Source organism: Harpia harpyja, chromosome 23, assembly GCF_026419915.1.
Source record: "Harpia harpyja isolate bHarHar1 chromosome 23, bHarHar1 primary haplotype, whole genome shotgun sequence".
Classification (NCBI taxonomy): domain Eukaryota; kingdom Metazoa; phylum Chordata; class Aves; order Accipitriformes; family Accipitridae; genus Harpia; species Harpia harpyja.
In genome coordinates, this window is record NC_068962.1 from 2,196,450 (window position 1) to 2,222,690 (window position 26,241).

A 26,241-nucleotide genomic window follows, 5' to 3' on the forward strand; every position below is an offset into this window, starting at 1 on the left:
AGCAGCATGCGTGTTGCTACAGGAGATATTAAGAATTCCCCCTCTAGTTTTAGATCAGCTTAAATATGCAAGCTCTTTTCTCCCCCTCATGTTCCCTTTTGCGGAAAAAAAAAAATCAAAGTGACTTGATAATTCAGAACACCTTGAGGATTTGAAAAAAATGTCTATATACAAATATTTTTATCCCAAACAGAGTAGAACCATATATTCTGAAAACCGAATGTTGGGAAATTCTGAGCAAGAGTCTGTGCACAATTGCAGTGGGTCCACAAGCCACTTTGGACCAAGGAGCTGATTTAGGTAGGGCTCAAAGATAAGGTAACTCCTTTAGCTTTCTGAAGATGGATGCTCAAAAACTGAGGTGCCTAAAGATAAGAATTTTCATTAAAAAATAGGACCTGACTATGGTTTTGTGTGGCAAGATGGAAGCGTGCTCAGAGATCACGTTTCTGTTAATTAATTGTCATCTATTACCAATTGCCACAGCAAGCCATCGAGTATACTTTAGCTTTGGATAACGCAAGCTGAAGATCAATATTCCAGAAACTGCTCTTCGGAAGCTTTTAGGCCTATCAGTAACATTGAAAAGTGAATTTCCTTTAAAAATTCTTACTAGCAATGTTTATAATAAGTATAGAGCATTTCCACATGTGAAAAAAAGATTGGGTTTAAAAGCACCAATACTGGAGAATAACCCTTAATAAAAACACTGAGTAGAAAATACCTGTTGAGCAGAGACTTGCAAAGCAGAAAAGTTGGTGTATGAAAAACCAAGAACCCTTCTGCATCTTTTTGTACTACATGTTATGTTTTTAGAGCATCTATTTGGATTTTTGGATACAAACACTTTTCTGCACTCAGTAAGGCTGGCAGATACCATTTACAAATCTTTGCTTCAAGGAGGCCATCCTACAGATACCACGCAGCCCAGAACTTTTTATCATGTTACATGCTAAATTCAGTAACTACACAGTGGATCAGCAACCCTGTCTTGGGAAACTCACTGATTTCTGGCTTCCAGATTATGAGGATTAAAATGAGAGAAAAAAATTATTTTTTATTAAATCTAGTGAGAGTCAACATAAAGTGGATTTTGAAAAATATTCTGAAAAGCCAGAGATTTCTTAGAATTTTGACTCTACTACAGTGGCAATGAAACTACGTTTCACACGCTGAAGCAAATTATAGGAATTCATGAAAAAAGCTTGAAATCTGAGCTTTTTTTAAAAAATAAAGCTATTTACGGCTTTCCCACAAGAAATCTGTCTTCTCAGTGTAATAACTCAGAAAAAGCCACGAAAGCCTTTGCTAGCTTTTGCCGTGGCCCTGAGGGCACCCCCAGCCCTGACTGTCCCTGCCTGGACCCCCGGGGTTCCCCCCCAGCCCCCCAGGACCCCCTGTCAGCCCCCCAGGGCCGTCGGCCCCTGCGCCAGCGATGCCGCAGCCCTGCCCGACCACGGCTCCGCTGCAGCAGGGAGGTACGGGAGGACCAGGGCTGGGGGTGCCCCCGGTGCCCCCCGGTCACTCTGCTCTTGGCTGGGGCTGTGGCATGGGTACAGGCTGGGAGCAGGCAACAATTCGGGTTTATATCTGACAGAGTTCGTATGCAGAACCTCGACACCTCTGCTGTCTAGTTCACAAGTTTGGTTTGGGTCAGATGCATCACCCCGTTTTGCAATCCCCTATTTTGCAGTGTGTGTCTAGAGCCATTTTCAGATTAGTAATTATTGTTTGTGGACTGTCTCTGACAGGCTACAGATAATTTCCGAATATCATGTGGTCAAGAAGAAACTGTTTTATAAAAAGACTTACCAGATATCTTTAGAAAAATGCGTTTAAGGCTCTACCATGAACTATGGTACTTAAATGCAGAATTTAGCTCTGATGCAGTAGAAATGACTTTTAAGTCTTCTATAATAGCAGCATATTCACATAAAAGTAAATAATGAGATGGTAAGTCTTTATCTTCAGTTGCAGTCCAAGAGATTCAGTAGGGTAAAAGGAAAAAAAAAAAGCTTTAGAGCAAAATGTTTAAGTAACTAAATTAAAAAAAAAAAAATCTCTGCTATTGAATGATCACTCTCGGCAGTCTAGCAAACAGAAAGATGTACCAGGTAGCTAAAGTTGCACATGGCACCTCCTGAATAGGGAAATGCTCAGGAAACTCACGTCAGCAAGAAAAAAATATGTGGTCTTTAAAAGCATCATTAGCCTTCTTTAATTTTCATCAACGCTAACAACAACCAGGAATAAAAATAACAACAACTATTCAGAGCAAACACCCTAGAAAAAATATTTAGGCATGTTTATCCTAATCATCTGATATTCACAACAGACTGCAAGTGACAAGACACTCTCCTGGACACATAACAAGCCTTTGCAAACTGGCTGTTGTGACTGCTTGTACAGTCATAGGAATCCTTTTGTCTTCCCAGAAGAAAACGTAGCTGAAGGACATAGAGATTAACTTCCTGACAGCAACTGTGTCTGGTCTGGATAAAGAAAAAAGCCACTTTCTCCAAGGCTGTAAAAGCTGCATCCTTCTCAAATGGCTCAAAAATAATCTATAAATCAAAATGTTCATTCTTAAAAGACTCTTTCTTTAATGCTACTTAGTTTTGAAATTATATTCAAATTGCTAAAACAATTTGGGAGCCTACTTCTATTCAGTTTATATCCATTAATTACTTGCAAATACTTATTTTACTTAGGGTAGGATTCACCTACATTTACGCATCCATAGTGCAGATGTTTGTGTCTAAGCTGTGGTAGTGATTCAAGTTAGCTTATCTCCCTGAACTCCACCTGCAGGTAACAGAGGCAAATAGCCACTTCCAAGTTGCAGGGCATCTAATCTACATTAGACACCTACTTTAAAACGAGACAAACTGGGCTGTAGACATGCTAGTTACAGTCTGTTGACCGCAAAGAGAGCTTAGACAATGAATTCAGATCTTGATACCTTCATTGCAAACCCCTATGTTCAAGCCAGATGAATGTCTTCTTTACAGCCACAGAAAAATGGCATACTTTTAAAAGAAACTGAGGGTTTTATCTAGAAGTTTAACATTTGAGGTTATAAGCAAACCTGTGCACCGTTGATTGAAAATTTGGGGTTATTCAGCACAGGGATGTAATCAGAGAGTATGATATTAAAATATGACACAGTACCAAGGGAAGCTGAGATACAGTCGTTTTTAAAAAGAAGCTGCTTTGGACAAACACTGTTAATAAATCTAACCTTGACATCTATTTGTTTTAAACAAATAATCTATTTTTATTCTTCTCAGCCATGTGCTTGAAATGGAGAAGATAACAGTTTCTTGTATTCCAATACGGTCTCTTCCCAACTTGAATTTGTTTATCCTTGTTTATCTATCTTGTCTATTTAGCCTCTGAAAGACTACAGTGCCTTTTCAGCCTCTCCAGTCCACATCCCAACTGCCCCCAGGCCTATATCTGGGCTGTGCAGAGAAAAGGGGAGAAAGCAAAACCTCATATAAGATTTCCTGATGGGAAAAGCTTTTTAAGTTACAAAAACCAGGGTTCATCCTAAACCTACAGCTTAAATGAGGTGATTCAATTTCAAATCATTACCCATAATGATGATATTGCCCATGTCATCATACTAACCTGAGAGTTTTCCCTCCAATTCCAAACTAACACCACCAACAACCTGATCCTACCACTGTATGGTTCCTTATTCATATGGCAAAAATCAGGCAGTGTGCAGGGTTTTACACTTTCTTATACATCCTTTATCATTTAAGAATGTAAGTTGCTCTTTCTCACTTTAGGAAATTGCTACATGAAACACCCAGTTTAAAATAAAACTGGAAAAGAGGGAAACCAGGAAGCCATGCCATGCATTTTGATTCTTGGCCTGCAGAAGAGTTTTTGATTTATTATGGAAAATTCCCACTGAAATTCCAGATTCTTTTGGATTCCAGAGTTCTGTCCTTTTTGGGTAGGGGGGGTGTCTTCCACTGTTGTTAACAAGAGCAGTATTTCTTCTAGTATGAGTCTTGAGATCATTCTGCAGTTGGATTTAAGAAGGGTGGACCAATGAATTCGTCATCCACAGCACATTACATGTGAAAAGAGATGGTTTCATGGAGTATCTAAGATATGCAGACCTTCAGTTGTTGTGACAAGCTCATCACTTACGCTCCCAAAAATTACCAGCTGCAGAAATGTGAATATACCCCAACACTTTGGAACACCTGGAACTTCAAATCCAGTCTTAGATCCCAGACTGCAGCATTTGCGCAACATCATTAGTTCACACAGCCATTCAAGAGCGTAAGGAATGGATTAAAGTAACAGGAATCTTAATATTCTGATTACTTCTGCATAGGAAATACATACTGCTGGAACTCTTAGGCACATAATAATTCAAATCTTACTATGACTTCTCTGATAGTAAAAGACTTCTTACTGGCCTTCAATAACCCATTGAATTTTCTCAGAGATTTTAGTAATACATACTCATCATTCATTTCATCACTTTGTATGTTCCTTCAGTTACAACTTCAACGCATCTCAAATGATTCTTCTACCATAAACCCAATTTTGCATCCAAGGAATAACTTACTTTCTTGTATTGCATTAAGAATTTCTGAAAAGTCCACATCTGTCTTCTGTATGTCTGGTTTTATCCATATTTGTGTTTCCAGCCGGTTAACCTGCAAATCCTCTCTTCCTTCTGAAGAAATTGAAGAGATTGATGGGGTTTGTGACAGTGCAGTAGAAAATCCAGCCAAGGGGCTTTCAGGTGAGGGAACATACACATTGAATAAAGCTACTTAATTTTTCTCCCCCTAGCAGAACCAATTTTTCTTCAAGCCAAGCAGCTTTAGATAGAGTATGGACTGATTTAAAGCTAAATAGAATGAAACAACAACGTTCTCCGCTATCAGCAATGATGCAGAGTCACCACCGGCAAGTCCCTCGTTCAGGTGAACACATGCCGCCATGCCATGAGCACCCCCTCACCATACCATCTACAAAAGGAATGCCAAAATGTGAAGACAGACAAGAGGTGTTGTTACAAATGACACAGCACTACAGGAACAACCAGGCTAAAATAAAACACGCTAACACACAAAGGATGAATTAAGTCTCAAGACAGAAAACAACCATTAAGACAAAAAGAGCACGGACAGCATGTTTCAGCCGCAGGACACCGTAAGTTCTCACGGGCCAAGCTGATGGCATGCCATGGTCGAGGAAGCACGCCGGTACTGCAGTCCTTTTCGAAGGGGCTCCCTCTGGTAGGTAATGGTTGCAGTTTAAAAGCACTGCAGAATAAAAGCACAGGCCAGCAGGTCACAGTTTCAAACCTATTTACGCATGTAAATAGGTACAAGATTTGCCCATTTCAGTGTTCTTTCAACATGAGCAAATTACGTGGGAAGTTTTGGAAACAGAGCCTTCCCATGCAGAGAAAGGTAGCTGCACATCACGAGTAGACAGGAGAAGGTACTGGGCAAACGGGCTTACGCTGCTGGCTACAGGGTACTTGGATACAGCCAGAGAAAAAGAGGGAGCTACTGGGCACGTGGCTGGTTTTTAGAGTGGCAGCAAAACCTTTCACAAAGGCATCTGTTAGAGGTGATGCTCTTGAATAACTAATACACAGTTAGCAGAGAGCTGCAGCGGTCAGGGAGATATCTGGGAAAGGACTTCACAACAAAAAGGCCATGGTGGAAGAAGAAACCTTCAGGTCATTTAGTCCATTACTGTGCCTTCACTACAGGCTATCACTCCTGCTTTTGATGGATGCATTTTCTTTTCTTCTACAGTCTGCCTATAACAAGCTGGTCTTGTTTTGAATTCCCTCCTAGCCCACTGTGTCTTCCCCCCTCCCTCACCAAATGACTCTCTCACCACTGCCTTAATGAGAGCTACAAATAATATTCCTGGGCACAAAATTACTCAATGCTTCAAACAAGACCCTTCTTCACTTTTTGGAAATACAGATCTCAAAATGGGTATACATACACCAGCTTCAACCTTTTTTTATTTCCCAGTCTTAAAATATTATAAATTCAAACCATCTCATGCTTGCCCCAGTACGTTCTTTTGTTCCACAGCAAAGACCCACTGTTAACATCAGAGACAGCTCCCCTTGTAGATTCCTGTAAAGGGATCTGTCACAGCAGCAGCAGGAGTCAACATTTAATGATGTAGAGCAAAGAGAATTTCTTAAGCGAGACAGCTGATTATTCATATAATAGCAGCCTAGGGAAATCTGCAGATGGCCTCAGAGGTGGGAGGCTAGGATTTGCCCCAGAAGAGAATTCTGGGGACCAAGGAAAAATACTGCAGCTGCTAGAAAAGGCGCATAAACAATAGGATGGAGGTAGAGAAGTAAGCAATGGACAGCAATTCGGTTAAGCAGCTTTACAAGTGATATCATTCAGTTTCTCATTAAATACTCAGCTACCACTTTTAACATACATCATTACCTATTTACATCCTCAAATCCACGAGCCTTTCTTCTCCATTTCAACCTTAGTTAGAGCAAAATAACGACAATACTGACAAATACAAAATATCCCCTCTTCCCCCCAACCCTCCATCCTTGTTAGACCCAAATCCCTGCTCCTGAAAACACATGAAGGTTGCAGGATCCCTGCAGCATCTCCAACAGATCTGAACTAATTGGGCCAGGGAGAAAGGAAGCGAGAGCCAGCCAGCAATGGATCTCCCAAAGCACTGATATCAGATGCACTATCTAACCACAGGCCTGTTAATAAAATGAAGCTGTTGGAGAATGTACATATTCAATTTCAAAGCCACTTTTTAAGTAATAAAAAATACTGTCTAGAAAGTGGTCAGAAAACGTCCAGCCTAAACCTGACTGTTGTTCAGCCTATGAAGCCAAGACAACTTTTGCTGCATTCAAATCTCCTCTCCTGTATTTGATCCATTTGCAGTATGGGGAGCTTCCAGCAATCCACACGAATGACAGTCTTATATGCTTCTCTGATTCACAGTAGCCTTAATATCTGGCCTCACTGCACAAGATCAACAACAGCATCCAGTCTGATTTCACTCAGAATTGTAGGCATAATCTTCTACCAATCATTTGTGATATAATACACGGCTAATCACAAACTTGCCTTCACCGACACAAGGAAAAGAAGAAATATATTTGCCAACAATATAGCTTTTAAATAAGTGGTTGCAGGAACATTTTCTTCTTCCATGATCGTCATGGTGTCACTAAACAGACTTGAATCAGGGCACATTTCCTTCTCCTCTTGTCCCTCTCCCTCAGCACCCGCTTTGCAGGAGGGAACACCGCATTTTTTTAGCTGAGAGAAACAACCCCTACACGATGGGTCATGGACTGGCCAAATTAATCATTGCTGATTTGTTGGCAGGCAGAGGTTTTAGCCTAGCAGCTCTTTGGAAAAAGCCACAGTGTTCTCTCCCACATCCCAAAGACATTTATTTTCTTTATCTTACCACAGATCTGCAATACCACAAACCAAGATAGTTATCTGGTGTCACTGCTGCTATTGAGGGATCACTAGCCTGGCTTCAGCATTTCCTTCTTGCTTTAGCAGCTGCTGATTTATGCTTTATCAGTGACATCTCCCACTGAGTAAACCTTAAGCAATATTGCCTGGGAGGTTGGGAGGGAAAGACCCTCTTTCCATAGAAACATTAGAAATAAACAAACACAAATAAAAGTGAAATAAATATTAGATTTATCAAATTTCATGTGATTTTATTAAAAGATCAGTCTGAGATTTTTCTCAACTGAGATATTTTAGTTCAACTGAAGTCATATTTTAAATTAGCTCATGACATTCACTCTGATTTACTCATTGTTGCATAAAGTAGTGCATAAAAAAAGCATACTTTTTCCTTTATTTGTTTTGAAGGATCTCTACTAATTAGGTTAGGCAAATGAATGAGATTTTTAAAAAGGCATTTCGTTTTTAAAGGCTGAATGAGATGGCTTGTTGTAAACCAGAATTTTAACATACTTCTAAATATTAAAATGATCACATGTATGAGAGAAGCGAATTACATAGCAAGGTAGTTAATATGGTACTAATGTTAAACAAGGTTATTCCCACTGCAGCGAGAGAGATTTTGTGCCTGCTTAAAATTAAGGACATACTCAGGTTCTTTGCTGGATGAGGCCTTGTTACATGCATCTAGTATCCAGCCAATTATCGCAATCAGCTTTTTAGACATGAACTTTACAAGCAAAAGTCTATTTTTCTTGCACACTAAACACCTGGAGCCAGATTTGGAAAGCCTGCACATTTTTATATATGCTCTGTGATGTGCAAATCATATTTGTAGACAGATACCCTCACGTTGTGGTCTGAAATTGAGCATAAGCACTTGGGTGCACAGAAAAATGCGCATAGCTTCAGTATTTGGCACCAAAATAAAGACTATAAAATTAAGCTGATGAAACAAGTGCTGCTGTTTCTCAATGCACAGTAAAGGGCTCATATTTATTCCATATTTTTGAACGGACATGTGAGAACAGAGCTCATCTTTGTAATTCATTGAGGCAGCCAGCACTTCTTGAAGAGTTTTACCACTTAGGTTCTGCTCATTGGTTGGAACAAAAATACTTGACTCAGTTGCTTTCTGAAATCACAGTCTCTTTTCTTTGCCCTCCCTCATCTCCAATTAACTCAGCAAGTAAAAACAAATGTTTTGCCTACAGTTCTAGAAGTTTCTGTAGAGAAAAATTTACAGCTTCAAAGGCTTTTTCTGAAAAGGCAGCTAGCCAGTGACTTCTATCAGTACGGTGAGCTGATTCCTTATTTTTTTAAAAAATCACCTTGGCAGCAAACATGTACTTTCACAATGCTTGTACTTCAGCATGGACATCAAATACAAGTAACAAATAACTAGTATGCCATGTGGGTAGATGCTCCTATGACAGGAGCATCTACCTCTAACAGGGTAATATATTATCAAGAGCAAATATAATTCTAATATGAGCAGTTTTGGTTTGCTACATTAATACTGCCTGTAGTTTCCACAGAGAAGTTCCTCCTTCCCACCAGAGCCTCTTCTTGAAAGCAAGCAGAAAGCTACTGTGCCTGGTGCATTTTTCACTAAAGGCAAACCCAGGTCAACACAGGGTAAAGGGTCACCCAAACGTACCTGCAGGTCCATTTTCTACTGGCTTCTCACTGTGAGTGCAAGGCAGGCCATCCACAGCAAAAGCACAGTTTCAGATGGAAATTGTTTAAAGCGTCACCTATACGTGTTAGTCAGGGCTATACACACACGTGAAATCCATAGCTTCACTGAGCTCAGTTCTGGCATTTCTCATTTCTGTGACAGCAGTGAAACAAAATGTACACCATAGTGGGTCTTCCCAGCATCCATTGCATGACTGCACTAGACAACACATCTTAATGGATAAAAACATATTGGTTCAACTATTGCACAAGAAAAAAAAGCTGTTCCCCAAGTCATAGAATATACGCAAATATACTTGAATATACACGTCTTCCTAGGAAGACAAAGTTGGCCTGAAAGCAGTGGCTCAGAGATAGCTGATTATGTACCTTTAGGTAGAAGGCTGATGTGTCTCACAAGTCTTGTAAAGAGATCTGCTTTTGCTACATTGGTTGGAAAGAATCTCGGATTGTTTTCCAGAAGAAATCTATATCGCAATCTGTTTTGTTCCTTGCCAACCGGTAAAGTATTGTAATATTCTTTCTGCCTAAGCATTTTTCTCTTCTGCAGCATAAACTGGATGCCAGAGTGTTACTCTGTGCATCAGTCTTACTGCAGTGATTATATTAGATATATTTTCATATATTCAAATTATTTAATTTCTTGTTGCTGCTCTTAAAACTGTCATGTACAATAGTGCAGAGTTCCACACTGGGGAGGTACTGTTGATAAGACAAAATATCACATAACAATTAAAAAGAAGAAACAGAGGAATAAAGAAATAGAGTTGTAGGAGAAGGACATACTAGGTATGTTTAAAAACTTGTTGTTAGTAGCCACGTTTTTAAAACAGAATCAATTTTAATTTATGGGTCTGTAATTATGAAGGTCCACAATTTAATATTAGCAGGATCATTTGATTTCATCCTGGTCAGCTTCGTATTAAACATAAAACATTGTTTCCTCTTGACTAACTCTAGTGTAGATATTGCCTTCCTCAACGGAAATAAAAAAGAGGAAACAAAGAGGAGGATGTTTCAGAGTTTCCTTACAACTCTTTTGTCCAGGTGGAAGGGTTTGTCCTCTCCAGGTACAGCTAAGACAGTCCTGAAAGTACACGCTGGGTCCACATAGAAATAAGTTTTGCATCATGAAGGATAACTCTGTCTTTCAGTGTTTGTTCTCCTCTTGAACAGATATGAAAGGATGCAATATCAGCATTTTTCAAGATATATTTTTTCCCCTCCCCACAGGGATTTAAGAACAAGAATCTTGGAAATGTCAAAACGTCCTTCGGGAGGTCAGGTTAACAGTGATGTTCTCCAAGCCGCCAGCGCACGGGGCAGTAACGCTGGTGGGTCAGGCTCACCTCCCTCCCCAGTTAACTCTACTGGTTCACTGGGGCCTCGCTCCCAGCTGAGCCACCGCACACCGGCGAGGTGGCTGCACGTGCACCCGCACAAGAGGGCAGTTCCCTCAAACCTGCAAGGTTTCCCACCAAAAGCCTCACTTAAGTCAGGGCAAAGGCTGCATGTCTTCTTTCACAAGTATCTTCTCAGCACGTGATGCAGAAACATACCCTGTGTCCTGCCCCGAGCTGCCCCTTTCTCCACACAGAAGAAAAAGGCTCCGTTTTCAACCTGCAACTTTTTGGCCCACCAGCCCAGCACTCGACTCTTTTCTGAAATAAGACCATTACACAGAAGCTTTCCTTCTGTCCTTGTTCCTTACCAGTAGTGCTAAGCTTCCTCTACCCTACAGCTTCAACACTGATTCAGATTTTCACAAGGGGGGTGGTGGTGACTAGTTCCCTTTTTCTTTTGTTTTGATGCTTGTTTCCAGCCTTGGGTTCCTTTTGAAGATGGCAGTGGGGATAAGGACAGGAGAAGTCATGTGTTTAACTCTCTGTTTCTGAGAATTCTGTATATTTAAGATAGTGCAACGTATCAGACCAGCTGTCTGCCACATCTGCAGTAGTTTCTGTATAGTGTGGCAGTGCTGGCACATATGTACCTGTAGTGACAAACTGGGAGTATCTTAAAGGCCCCAGTTTTCCCTAATTTGAGGTACTTACTTTTACCTGTGTAGGTCACAGGATTTGCCCCCATCTATCTACAAAGCACATACACGGTTTTGGAAGAATCATAAATAATAGGTAATGATACATGTAGAAAAAGAAGCCTTTAGAGACTTCTGATTTAAGTCAAAGCATTCCATCGTAACAGCATTAAAACACAATATGCTTCCAAGACTAAAAAATTGGGTACCCTGTGGAAATATCTGCAGACCTTTGAAAAACCTCTGACCCGGTAGATTGCCATATATGTCTATAAATACGTAAAGACTTGGATATAACTCTCGATACTCTTAATTAGTTTACCAGTTACCTTAAAAAAGTGTATACTCTGTCACTATTCAGCATAGCTAATCAAATCTGCCACTATGCAGAAAACACCATTTATCTTAATGGTTTTCTCACTGATTATGGATAAAATAACGTGTCTGCATGTTTGTGTCCAAGAATCAAAAGCTGAGTGTGAAAGCACAAAAATGCCTTGTTAGTTTTGAAAGTTATTGGAATAAATACATAGAGCTACTTCTTTTTCCACAAGGAAGTCCAATGAATGTTAGGGAGAAAAAAAAAAAAAGATAAATTCAAACCCCAAATCATTCTGTTTAGCATGAAGAAACTATGCCATAGCTGTCTCTGTGCATGGTCATGTCAAGGGTACGGTAATAACGATATTGGAATTACTTTTGAAAGGCAACTTAAAAATAGTTTCCCTTTGTATTGCAATACACTGTAAGGCATGACATATGTTTAATTATGTTAATACAAACTCTTTTCTTATCTTCCAGAAGCAGCAGCAGTGAAGGGGAGATTTCTAAACACCTAATATTACTAACTTATCACAAACTAAGGTATTTGGAAGACATATGGTGTCCATTCTCCCCTCCATTAAACCCTGGCTGGCATCAGACACAGAGAAGTCCACTCAGCCAGTTAAATACAGAGAAGTGGGGAGTCCTACGTTCACACTTGTTCTTTATTTCTCTCTCATGCTGTGTATGCCTTTTCCACAGACAGCCACAGACAAAATGGATGGATAGCCCTTGGTTCAGAGCCAGACCTTGAAAATCTCTACTGCCAAAACAGCCCGGACACCAGGCTATGGGGACAGGGTCCTGCTAGCCCTCAATTCCTGCATTTCTAATTCGGTCACTGCCTGGAATGAACTGTGGGCATGGGGACAGTCAAACCCACCAACACTGTGCCCTTATCATCAAGAGGGAGACATCTCGTAAGCGGTGAGTTCAAACAGGACAACAGCTGGGGAGAGCCGATAATCCCCGTCTCCCACATGGACAAGCACCCAAACCACTGGACTGCTGTGCAAAAGCACACAACCTCTTTCTTCATTTCCCATCTACGCTCAGAGGATGCCTCAATGTTCTGAGAGTTGAAAGGACGCAAATGTCAAGCCCCAAGCATAGCATGTCTCATATTCCTGTGCCTAATATTTTCAGTTAGTCAGCTCTACGTGGCCCCTGTGCAGATCCTTACACAATCAGTAGGACAGTTGCACAACCAGCCTTTGGAATTACCCCCTGGAAGCACTTCTCTGGTAATACAAAGAGATAGGGTACTGAAGTGTGTGCTCTCCTGCTGGGAACAAAGCTATCCTTTGAAAGCACCACAATGCCTGGGATAGGAGTCCGCAGGAGACAGCCTGAAAACGGCACAAAGCCACAGTGTGTAACTAAGCAGAGACATTTCTGCACAGTTGTATGTTGCAAATGAGAATCCAGAAAGAAGTCTGAGATCTAAATGGACCAAACAATTCAGCCCATTTCCTATTACTCTTATTTATATAAAAATAACAGTAAGAATGATTATCTTTTAGTTCTACCTCTTTCCTCTTATGCTGTGAGTGTACATATAAAAACATAGCTATTAAAGATGACTATCGCACGTGTTCAAACATTTGTCCATGTTTGATAAACCTAACTACTTGTGAATGATAAATCCCTTAGTTATCATATACCTTTAACAATATCGGATATTGTTAGCAGGCAATGCATAAAGAGGAGAGGAAGAAAACATTCGCTGAGTAAACTGTGTATTGCAAAAAGCTTGCCCAGTTCTCAAGTCAGCAGTTTACTGATGAGACAAGCAGAAAAGCTGGCTGCCTGGGACAGAGGCATGACCTAGCAGATGACTTCAGGGCACCAAAGATTTATTTCATTATAACATGGGACATCAAGACAGCTTTTACAAGATACCAGATATCTCTTCCAGGTGGATTTTAATGTAACAACCAATTATACAGACTCCCATTACACCATAGCCTATTGCTGCCTTCACCATCTAAACACATCCAGGTAATACATTGCTGCAGAAAGTACCAGCAGCTAAACGGTTTTGGCAACTTCAGCTGTCCCGAGACTGCTGAGGAATGAACATAGCATAGGAATGTGAAAATGGTTATCCTAAAGACAGGATAGCAGGACAGAGGTCTGTCCAGGGCAGGATCCTATTTCTGACAGCAGATGCTTAGGCAAAGGGAATATGAGCAGGGCAAGAACATCCAGTCTATCCCCAACCTGATCCTTCCAGCTTGCAGAGATTTAGAGACTTCTGGAGTAGAAGGTTTCACCTAGATAATGATTCATTGGCTACCAATGCCCCTTTCCTCTACAGATCTGTTCCTTTTATACTCAATGTCCCTTGCGAGCTAACAGGTAGCCATCACATTCCTCCCTCCCCTTTTACTTGTCTTGTTTCCAGCCTTCATGAGCTAGTGGGCCTGCTCCTCACTTCCAGTGTCATCCATCATAAGCCCTAACATCCAGGCTAGGGCCACGAAGCCCAGAAATTCACCACCACTGCAAAGCCTTTCTTACTTTAGTCTCAGATAAGAGCTATCACGCTGACCCCATAAAACATGCCTTCCTGGACAGAATCTAAGGGTGGCACAGTGAATCCCACCCTAGTCTATCATAGGGAGAGGATATGGTTCCAGCCTACAGGTCTGGGTGTGTGGAGACCTAATTAGGGCAAGGTTAAGATAAATATCATCATTCAGTTACAAATTGAAGCTGAAGAATGGAGGCAATATTTATATATTGATTGTATAAAAATATTGTTTTCTCAGATTTTTTGATTTGTCTTTGAGAGTACCTCACAAGCAGCAGGAATCCTGCCCCTAATACTGGTGCAGGTGGTCTTTCTATAAGCCCTGCAACCTACCAAAATTACCAAGACCCACTAAGGAGAAATAGAGCACTTTGCCATTAAAATGCATGGACTAGTTTGGGGCTGTTCACACAGGATGCCTATCCAAAAGAGATTAATTTCAGCAATTGGCATTAAGCAGAGTCTCCTTTGCAAGCAGCAGGAGAGCATCTGCATGGCAAGGGTCATCATTTTCAGGCATTCTGGTAGCAAAAAGGACCTGGAAAGTATGTGCCCCTTTTTGATGACCCTTAAAAACCTTCCAGTCTCATTGAAGTGCAGGTAACTTCTTTATGCCATCAGTCTAGCAGGTGCTGAATTCCTTTCCTTTGCTAGGTGCATTTGTAAAGCAAGGTCTAAACAAAGTACTAAACTGTAGTGCTATCTCCCTTTTTCTGTTTTAAGTACCCTGAAGGTTATCAGTATCGAAGACCCCAAAAATCCATGTGCTTTGTGCTCCATTGGGCCTCTGAAGCATAGCAGGTACAGAACTGCATACCCCAAGGATGTGACCAGCAAATATTGTGCCTCTGTGGAGTTATCCCACATGCAGCGAACAGCTCTGCTTTCCTGAGACACCCAGCCACTCATGGCACAGGGAAGGGCAGCAATCTGAATGACCCAAAGGGATTTCTCTTCTGGAACAAGGACCAGATCAAAAATGATGCCACTTTTGCTTCGCTGCTGCCCTGATGCCCGCTGTAAGCTGTGATGTCGAGTTGTATGCAATTCTTTTGAGTCTTTGGGCTTTTGGGGCACTATAGTACATTGCACTGGTTGGAATTCCTAGTGGGTTCTGATGCCTAGATGCACTTACCTGTATTATATATACTCACCCAAGGAGCAAGCCCTCCCCCCCTTTTTTTTTTTTTTAATTATAAAGAAAGGTCTGGCTTAATTCTGAGATTTCAGAATGAACCAGCAGGCTTGGTGTTAGGAAAGAGGTCTTGCTATCTTTTGGACTGGAACAAACCTTTTGTGGAAATTAGTAATGCCATGCAGCCCTGTTACAGTCAAATCCCTTTTCCGATCTTAAAAGCATCTCTGCCGAAGTAGAAGCTAGTTTGTTCCATCTTTTGACAGTCTACCTGCAAGAATCTTTCCTTGGAATATATGAAAGATATTTTACACTAGAAATAGAGGCTTACATAATACTAAGCCCCCTTTAAGCAAGAACTAGAGAGCTAAGAAAAAGCCACATTTTTCAGTCAAGCATTATAGGAATGTAACAACTGATTATTTAAAGTCTCTCTCACTGCTTCTTGAACGTCAAGCTATTTTTAAAATAAAATGGGTCATTACTTTCTCAGACACGTTGCAAAATTTTATACATATTGTCTATTTCCTTCAGCAAAATCTAGAGTGGTCCAAGAATTTTCTTAATTGTTTTACAACGATTATGGTACACCAATCTCAGGACTTTATAACCTTGCCTTGGGATCAGCAATATTCCCCATTTGGTGCCAAGCCACATCTGGCTGCCTGTTCCTATTTTGGACAAGTTCCACTTGAGAGAGTGGAACAATCGAGAACATCCACAGAGAGCAGCATTTTGCAGCCTTCATAGGGCGACTACATGTTGTAAACTAACAACAGCTATGAGAGTCAAAATCTGAGGGTACGCTGTACTGATTTTAAAGTAACCATACATAATTGATTGCAAGAGTGGATGAAAGATCATTTTACAACAGCAAACAGGAGACTGATCAAAGCAGGAAAGGATAAAAAAGAGGTCTTTGAAAAGAGATGAGTTTAAAAATACATACTCCCCAGAGAAGTAGAACACCCTCAAAGCCACCACTTAAAATTATTAATATTATTTTTGAAGCCCCTTATTGAGGGTGTGCAGAGGTCCCAGGTAGGATCAGTACTTGTGTGTGTCACGTGCAGCACAAATTGATACAGAGGGATTCAATTTCACCTAAATCAAATATTTTTACATTAAACAAGATAGTTATCATTGGAAAACAGTGCTTTATCCTCTAGCTTTTTTTTTTTTTTTTTAAACGCTCTGTTTGCAAAACTGTTCTCCAAATCGCTAGAACGAATGTTTTAGGAGACTTTAGCTTAGGAACAAGAATTATCAAAAAGTGGCTTTTGCCCTAGAAAAGTAAAGTGATGAATGAAATGGGCTGAATGACTAAGCAAATCGACAGAAGATTTCAGGCTCTGCATCATCTGCTAGCTAGTTCAGCTCTGAAGTTCAAAGTACCGCATAATCACCATGTGACGACCTGTCACTCAGCCCTGACAAAAGGTTCTCATTGTAATTGAGGCAAACTGTTCTCATTAGGAGCTTTGCAGAGGCTCCAGAGCACCAATAGTGAGGAGAATGAACTGTCTCTGTGTTCAGCAGGGGTGTATTTCCAGCTCCCGCTTTGAGGTACAGACATGGGAGAAATTTTGTCAAGTGTATCGAACTTGCATTGTATCGAACACAGGCTGTAGATAAAGAGAAGTTAAGTACGCAGGATGGTTTCTTTGACATTAATGTCCCTTCTGCATAGGGACAATTCTTATAAACATATTTTTTGTAGTATGAAAATTAGCTTAATGAAGGGAATATTAAACTTTTCTGAAATCTGCTGGCTTTTTCCATGCTTCATTCCACACGAGAAGAAGTTCTATATACACCCAGAAGGCAGCATATTGAAAAAGCCTGCTCCCCTAATAATGTTAGACAAGTAAGATAACAGCACTACTGTCTGTGAATTCAAATTTTCAGGTGAGTTTACATCAGCCATTCCCATACCTTGCCTGTGTTTGCTGCCAACAATTATTTGCATGACAGAGCTTTCTGGCAGAATTATTTGCAGGAGTTTATTCTTTTAGTCTGAGAGGTGTATGGCACACGTCCTGCCAGTCAACAAAGAAAAGAGAATGTGATTTAACCAACAAATCACATCTAACTAACACAGATCTTCTAAAGACCATTCACAACCAAATGTGAACGCTGACAAGCATGTGCACATTTTGTGATGAGAAAAGATTATCTTTTGCACAGTGAATTATTTTTGAAGGACTCAGTTCTAGCTTCCTTCATGATTCAAAGTTCATTAAGTTGTGACTAAGCTCATTAAACATACATTTCCTATTTTGCTTGCCACAGTTTCAAGAACCATGCATTTTTCCTTGCCTCTTTAGTCAGTTGTTCTGTCGGCCGACACCACTAGCTTTTCTTTCTTAGTTTCATGCCCAATAACTACAGGCATCAATAAAAATGCTACAGTTTGATGAGCAATAAGAAACAGAGGATCCAAAAGTCAAGAAAAGCATGCTTAAGGCAAACACATCTTCCTTTAACGTTTATAATATAATCTATCTGGTACTATTTGTCATAAAAGGCAAGAGACTGCCAAAAAAAGATTCTCGCTGAATTCCAGCAACCCCACTAGACTTCCACTGTCATGCCAGAAACCAGTCCTTTCAGTAGGTGTTTTCTTGCCATTGAACATAAAGTTCTTCCAAATACCATGGATATGCCTACATCATTTCAGATAGTAAGGAATCTCCATTCCAACATGTACTGTTCTTTGGCTTTGAAGGAGGTCTTTTTGAACAGTAAACTATTGAAATCAGAAATTTCTAAAATATTTTTATGTGTTTCCTGGAGTGAAGACTTTATACGTAACATATTTACTAAATTCTGGAAATAAATTATTTCAAAGACAACCCTTCATGTTGGTTGTGTAGATTGCCTGCAGATCTAATTTGTACAAGTGATGTAAATTAGCATCTACGTTATTATATGTACATTTCTATATAAACCTCAAAATGCATTAAGGTTTAACCAGAGGCCTTTACAGGAAGCATAGAGAAAGAAAATCTTGCTGGGGAACCTTTGAATCCCTGTTATTACAAAACAGGTAACAATTGTTAGCAAGTGTTGCAAGTAGAGAAGACCAAAGAAGATTCCAGAGTTTCACACAATGAAAGAACTCACTTTACTGGTGCTTAGACTTATTAAATAAGGCAATTTTTCCACAGCCAGCAAATTTAATGATTCCTAGAGAAACTAGGTTTGACAAGATCTGCAGAGTCTGAGAATAAAGGAATTCATCACCAATAGGAACAAGTACGGTAACATTGTCATGATTTGGAATAAAGAGCATCAATGGAAAGAGCAGGCAAAAACACAGAAACTGAAGTCCTGCTTACTCCATAGGAAAAGGTGCAACACCATCAGAAGTGAGGCAAGCATATTTTTTTTTTTTTTGTCCCCAGATTTGCCTAACCCCGACATTGAGGGAATGGACTGGGGTGACAGTTTAACCTCCTTTAGGCTTGTTCAGTACTTGGCTCTGCTGCTCTTACAGAAAACCTAAATGCTCATCACCACTGCTTTCAAAACAAGCCTCCCGTGTGCAACACGGGCACATCGAACATAACCCGTCTTCAGGAGAGCTGTAAGAACTTACGCCAGCCAAATGTTTGCCCCACGTGCTGCAAATCCTGTAATTCAGTAGCCCCGTACCCCATGACCCGCAATATACCGCAACTGCTCACGGAACCGGGAGACAGGAACTGGAGGTTTCTCAAAACTAAAGATACTGTCCCCTCCATGATTCTGGAAGGAATGCATATTTACCTTAATATCATTGCATCTAAATTTACCATCTGATTGCTTTACTTGTCTTTGCTTTTCTCCTTTCTAAGAGGAACTTCCCTCATACAGGTGCGCCTGCAGATGTATTGGGAGTCTTCACCATTAATAGCCATTTTCTTCCACTCATTTCTCCATTTTCCTCTGTGTTTTGTTTTGATTACTTTATACCTTCTGATCTGCTTAAAAGCAGAGCTCAGAAGCTGCAGTTCTGCTTGTAGCTGAGCAGTACTTCTTTGCAAGCTTGCACAAGACAATTTTTTTTTTTTTTAAAAGGCACATTACAGACAACTCATTGCTCCTTAGCCACTCTAACACCCAGACTAACAGTGGAAGTCATCAACCTCAGGCTCCTTACCAGGTACAAATAAAACTGGCAGGGAAGCAAGCTGGAAAGGAGTGCTGTAACACCAAACAATATCTATAGTTGTTCCTCCTTAGCATGTAGCTACCTATAAACTTCAGTCAAAGGAAACAGCTGCCAGTTAAAAAGAATTCATGATAGATAATAAAAAGTGTCACTCTGGAAAGAAGAAAAGTGGCCAAGGGAAACAAAGCAGTATGCAGAAAACAGCAGCAGTGTGCTGTTAGAGGGAAACAATACACTCATTCGTAACTCTGTCATTTTATCAAGGATCTTTTCTTTCCATGGTTCTAGCCTCTCTGACTGATAAGAGTTAGAAATGCCATTTTAAGTCCTCAGAATACCTCTCTGTACAATCTATTATGCCAGACTGTCTTCATGTTCAGAGTATTTGTTAACTAGGCAAAGGAAATTTCATGCTGAATATAACATATACTCTTCCAACAGTGAGACCTACTTGCTTGTGATAACAGAACTCCAATGGAAGGAAGAACCCAAGATGTATGAGCTATTTAAAATTAGACTGAACAAAAACCTGAAGAATTTACAGTATGCAATAGCAGGAGGATAGCTTGGAAAATGGTGGTGTAAGATCCATTACCTGAGTAATTAATACATGTCAGAACATTTTCTCTCTAAAATACCAAACTATTTATAACATACAGCCTTAGATAAGAAACTGCCATTGGTCAACTACTGTATTAGGCTAATTATTTATGAACCTACAGCTGTTAATTTGTGGCTGACTAAGAATAAATAACATATGATTTTAGGTTTAAATCAAAATTTTCTCTTAGGAGTGTTATTTATTACTATTGCTGCCCGACCATATTCTTTCTTAGACTCTACTTGCATACAGCTCAAATGGTTGTAATTTAACCTGGACACATAGGCAAATTTAGTGTTCTTATATAGAATTAAAAAGTCAGACCCAAATCATAAAAACATTATTTCATTCCAGATGAAACAATGACGCTGTAAGTTGGTTAAGAGAAGACTCCTGTCATACAACACATTTATAAAAATCTGCAGCCTTTAAGGCTCTGGGCACAATTAACTCCTCCTAACTTCAGTGAAGCTCATAATACTAAATGCCACTTTGAACCAAGCTGCCAAGCATGTTCTCTGTAGGTCATAGATGTTATTGTCTAAAAGAGCAGAATATGATAGACAAAACTAGTCTCTCATGACTGTACTAAAAGCTAAATTCCTCAGAGAATCATCATCCAAATGATGCTCACTAATGAGCTCCATTTTAGGAAACCTCTGGGGTCTACCTAAAAAGGGATCTTTTTCTCAATCAGAAGCCAGCATATACTGCTTGTACATTATTTAGTGTTAAAACACAGGCCATATCTATCAACACATAGATGTAGAATGTGTAGCAGCTCAAAATGAACATTGCCATTGTGCAAGTTCAAGATAATTTTTTCACAAAGTGTGATGCAGGGGTTTTTTGTCAATCTTTTAACATGCTGCAGTCATGATTATGTATCTTTAGCGACATCAACATTTCTGTAGTAGTAATTTCTGTACTTCAAAGAAAAAACATAGAAGATGAAAAAAATAGAAGGACAAACAAGTGAACAGAGGAACTGAAATAAACAAAGCATATGGTTATGAGTCACTGTAAATTCTTAATTAATCTATGTTGACAAAGATTATGGTGACTAAATAGTATGGGTGAATGAAACTCATGGCAGTAGACCTGCCTAGCAACCCACAATAAGTAATCTAAATTTTCAACTTCTACAAAAATTAAGCCATTTACTAGATCTGCAAGCTAATAGAAGGACGCTAAGGTTTGTCTCACACAAACAGACTCTGCCCCGGGGCACCCAAGTAGCTGCATACAGGGTGCATCATGCCCTTTCCTGGGCAGCAACACTGGAAGATTATTGAGACCCTTCAATATAGAAGCTACAGAACTGGCTTCATAGGCAGCCTTAATTTGCTCTACTCGGGAAAGAAATTTGGAGTTTAATTTTTACTGTGCAGAATGACTGAACATGGCCAGCACAAATGTACTCCCCTGTTACAAGAAAAGATACTTCTAAAATAGCTCTGGCAATTAACATAACAAGGAATGAACTCATGATGTCAATTAGAATTTGATGGTTCCCAGGAGATTCTGGCTTTCTTTTAAAAAGTTTCGTTTTGTTAACCAGTTAACATATGTTGTAAAATCTCCTTCACATCTAGAGTTTTTATTTGCATTCCAGCAGAAGACTTTGATCTACGCCCTGCCTTTGTTCAAAACCCTTAGTGTCAATTACTGAGTTCCACGGGGGATGCCTGTAGCCTCTAGAGCATTGCCATTAGCTCAGGGCTTATCGAAATTAAACACATATCAGGGGAGCAGTATTAAAAAACAATAGCCCAAAGCTCTCTGTGCATTAACATTTTGGATACCACCACGTTGTATGTTTTTTTTTTTTTTAAGATTAAACTTACATTTTTATTTCCCACTTTCAGCTGTCCCCACTATTGTTACTTCCTATAACCTATAACTGACAAAAACATACCATAGACAAAACATCAATCGATAGCTCTGACAATCAATAGATTGATCTCCACGCAAGCATGACCCGATGCTATTAATACCAGCTTCACAACATCATGGCATATCACATGAGAAATGGAACTGAAAAGGGTGTCAAGGCAAATCTGTTACCTGGCTGATGGGTTTTTGCTTTTCCACCAGTGACTGCCGAAATACTAGATCCAGAAGATGAGGCTTCCATTTTTATTGACCTTCTGACTTGTGGGAGTGAAGGATGCCCAACCACAGGCAGACGCTGTGACACTGGGTAGCTTGCTGCAGTTCTCCTCTGACAGATTGGCGCACGTTTTTCAGCCCCATGAATAGATAAACTTATACCTGACAGGAATAAGAATTAGTACCGTTAGATACAAGAGACCAGCACGGAATAACTAAAATATAAAAATTGCCATGGTTTAAAATGGAGCTGTAACAGCCTTCCTGAAGAAAAAAAGAAAGAAAACTATAAAATCATGAATTTTCTATGAAAATGAAAAATGTGAACGTCTTTGCTGCTGTGCTGCAGACATCAGAGTCAGCCACACTAGTAGATATTTAAATTAATACACAGTCATGGTTTACTGCATTACCGGCCTGCAGGAGGAATTATCTTCCATTCCTTCAAAAAACGCACACAGCTTACACAGGATGATATTAATGAGGTAACTACCACAGACTTTATTAAATGACAGTTTTCTGATTGATGGACTAGAACTTTGCAATAATAGTTTCTTTTCTTCTGAGCATTCACAAGTGTTAGGAAGTCTCATCACATGGAAAAGATGCTACACATCAGGTAGTAACTAGCTTTTAAGGAAAAAATAAAAGTCTATTCTGAGATAAACAGTAAGGCTGCAAGCAACAATAACATAACCTTAAGCTTGAAAAAACAATTCTACTTTCACCAGTCCTGTGAAACATTACCTACAACACTGGAAATTGTCTTTCACACCAAACATTCTCAAATTTGTCACATAGCCAATTTTTAAATAGAAATTGTGATGAAAACCAGGCTTTACTTTTCCAAAGAGAAAACCAAAGTTGAAATTTCCTATGCGTCTATTGTACAGTCTTGAAAATAAATACTATCTTACATTAAAACATGCTGATTCTGACTTCCTCACGTTCACGTTGATGCAATCGCTCCAACTCAATTTGAATTGCTCTCAGCATACTTTGGTGAAAACCTTTAGACAATCTCTTTCAGGCAACAAAGCTGAATGATAATTCTACGCTACTGTTTTACGCTTAATTTAATTGCGACTCCTACCGCTTTTATCAGCAACCACTCTTTATTTTAAAAAACAAATGAAAAACCCTAACCAGATATAAATGGGCAAACTGAGAAGCAGATAGAAAAGCAGACCCTGAAAACTGCAAGTGTGGATATCGTAAGCGCATTGTAAGTTGCAGTCACTCAGCATCATTGGATATCACTGATTAGATTGCTCGTGTTTGTGAAAGGGGTCCCTCACTGAAACATCCAAGAAAGCCTTAATGACTCTGCTCTTCCAGACCCACTGAAAGTCAAAGTATCTGAACCTCCAGGTCACAGAAGAGGTTTTGAATCTCTGAAATCTTAATACGCTTCGATCCATAACGTACTACCAAGGAGAAGAGAGTCGCCACTTCTGCAGGCAAATTGTGAAAAGAGTGGGGTCACGCACATGAGGAAAGGCGGTGCAAACGGCTCTCCTTTAAGATGGCTTTGCGCCTTCAGAATCGAAGCTGCCTGACTTTGCTGGACTTCACCGGAGCTGAGCTCCTGCTGGAAAGCGTGAAGGGACGAGGACTCTCCTGCAGCCGCTGCTCACGCACCTCCCGGGTACAGGGCTAATGTAACTGCCAGCCGTTTGTAAAGACTGTTGAAATCGCATCTTCTTTAGCACAGACAGCAAGTCCCAGTCACCTTATTCAGTCGATTCATCTTGGGAAAGCAGCGTAGTCATCCACGTGAGCAGAATGACAACGAGCATACCTGGACAACGCATTTCTTTGACAACATTTGCCATATAGCTTAGCCATAAGGGCCTTCCAACAGTGAGAAGCTAAGCCCCAGCTGTAAAATGAGCTCTTTACTTCTTGTGCAGTCACTAGAACCTTGCAATGCTCAAAATATTGTGCAATTATCCCTAAGGTATTACAAAAATTAATCGCAACTGTTTCCTTTTAGCATCACCACTGGTTGTCCTATCATTTAAACTCACCATCCCTCTGAAGCTTACAATGGAGTCAGTAAGTTATTCTACCAACGCTAAACAGGAACCTGGCATGGGCACTTACTTACCAGCTGGATCTCAGTAAGGCTGTGCTTTCATTTGGTGATGAAATGAGTGATCTATTTTAGGAACTGGTTCCAAACATAAACTGACTGCTACATTTCTCTGAGGTTCAAGTAAATTGCTTCTTCGCGTTCTGAAAACGGTCTATAAACTCTTGCGCAGCTGTGACTCAGCTTCCTAAACTATTTGTGCAGCACTTTTTTCAGACTTCCATACTTCTTTTCCAGCACTTTCATAGTGCAGCCAGATCATTATTCCTAAGAACTCAAAAATTTACAGATTGATCACATCCAAAATTATGTTCAATCAACAATTTGATTCTGTTTATATGCAACCTTTTGTTTCTTCCACTAAAGAGAGGTGCTATAAAATTATAACACCAAACTACATGAGAAAGAATGTGCCTACATTATTGGAAATTGTACAGATTATTCTTTGGACATATTTAAAACTTAAAAGTGCTCAAAACCTACCATAGTTTACACCAAAGGTGTGTCACCAATATATTCAATATATTTGTGAATTCTTCACCCCATTCTCCTTGCCACTGCAGTTGTGTTCTTCACATAAGACATTCTTTTGACTAGGAGAGTGAATCTCCATTATGCAAGAGGCAAGTGTCCTTATTTAATTACCATTTCAGATTTTTCCAGAGAAAGACCAGATCTTGCTTTTCTATGTACGTTTCTTTTGTTAAACTAGAATTCTGCAAAAATGTAATACAATAATATTGCAGTAAGCTGCGGTGCTATTTTGTTTTCACGTGGGCAAATGTCCTTTTAAAAGAAGTATCAGCAGTTGAAAATACATTCCCAGATAACATGCAGAAAAGCAGAGACAAAGGGAGAGGTAATCAGAAGTAGAAAAGCTATTACAAATAGCACATGTAGCTTATGGGAGATGAAAACCTGGTGAACTATTGGTGCTAAACAGACTCTAGAGTAAACTCTCCCTATTCTTCCTGCAAATAGCCCACGCTGCTGATGAATCCTGGGGTTTGTGGGTCAGAGATGTGAGAAAACAGCGCCGAGATCTCCTGAAGAGTAGATGTTAAAGTTGACATCAATTACTTTTTGCAGTTTGACAATACCCACACAAGACATCTAGAAAGACAGACAAGTTCTCCAGCAGTATGCTGCAGACCGGGTCTTCAGTTAATGATGTTTGGTGGAGTTTTTCTCCTGCCTCCGGGCTTCGCCATATAGTTGCTGACACCAAAATCCCAGCGCCATCGCATGCCTGGCTACATGGCCTCTGACTGTACCTGGCCCTGCAGCAGGGTCATTTTTAAGCGAGCTTGGCAGCCTCCATACCTGGGTACAAGCACACTGGCATGTTCTGACAGCAGTATAGGTGCTACAAAAACCAGGAGTTTCTCCTGCCTCTCCCTCTGGCTTCAGATAATGCATCACAAGCACCATTTTGCAGTGCAAATGCAAGCGAAAGACTTAAATACCAGCCAGTAGCCACAGCCGACTGTTCACTTTGGAGGACTGCCTTCTGGACAGGGCTCAGTCCCCTGCACCTGGCTGGCTGCAAACTAAGTATTTAAGAGTGGGAACTAGAAGTTTAGTGTTTTGAAGCTGGACGAGATTTGAGCCTTCAAGTATTATACATATCGCTCAGCTCTTTTCCTTTCCTGCATACAGCAAAAATCCTTCTCTGTACTTTCAAATCTTCAGATGCCTTTCTCTTCCTTACCTATATTTCTATCTTTTTTTCCTTATACAAGCTTCTTGTCTCCATAAGGAGCTGCTCTTCTTGTTGCCCTTTTGTTCTCCTCTGATGTCTCTGTTTGAGCTTGCAGGTTCGTGTAGGAGAAACACCTTCACTCCCTTCCTACTAACACATCTCAGCTCTGCAGTTTGCCAGCAGGGAAGAGCAGCCTCGATCCTGCTTCTAGCTAACTTTTATTGCTCCCAGCTATGTCTTTTCATTATAATTTTTTCCAAAGCAACATTTCTCTTAGATTGAGCATATTTTGCCTCTTATAAAGCGGTAGTATGCTTATGACACTAAAGAATTTATAATGTTCCAGATAAA

General features: G+C 40.1%; 1 protein-coding gene across 6 annotated transcripts in view; it reads right to left on the reverse strand.

Annotated features, from left to right (window-relative positions):
* ANO4 (anoctamin 4) overlaps positions 1–26,241 on the reverse strand; it is a 198,084-nt gene that overhangs the window by 113,797 nt on the left and 58,046 nt on the right. For 5 of the 6 annotated variants that reach the window (XM_052774479.1, XM_052774477.1, XM_052774476.1 and 2 more), the window contains exons 2-3: positions 22,049–22,255; positions 4,595–4,705 (exon numbers count right to left, since the gene is read on the reverse strand). In XM_052774479.1, coding sequence (XP_052630439.1) covers positions 4,595–4,705; positions 22,049–22,118 — 181 coding nt within the window. In that variant the 5' untranslated portion in view covers positions 22,119–22,255. The remainder of the gene's footprint in view (positions 1–4,594; positions 4,706–22,048; positions 22,256–26,241) is intronic. The other variant, XM_052774481.1, reaches the window with a different exon arrangement.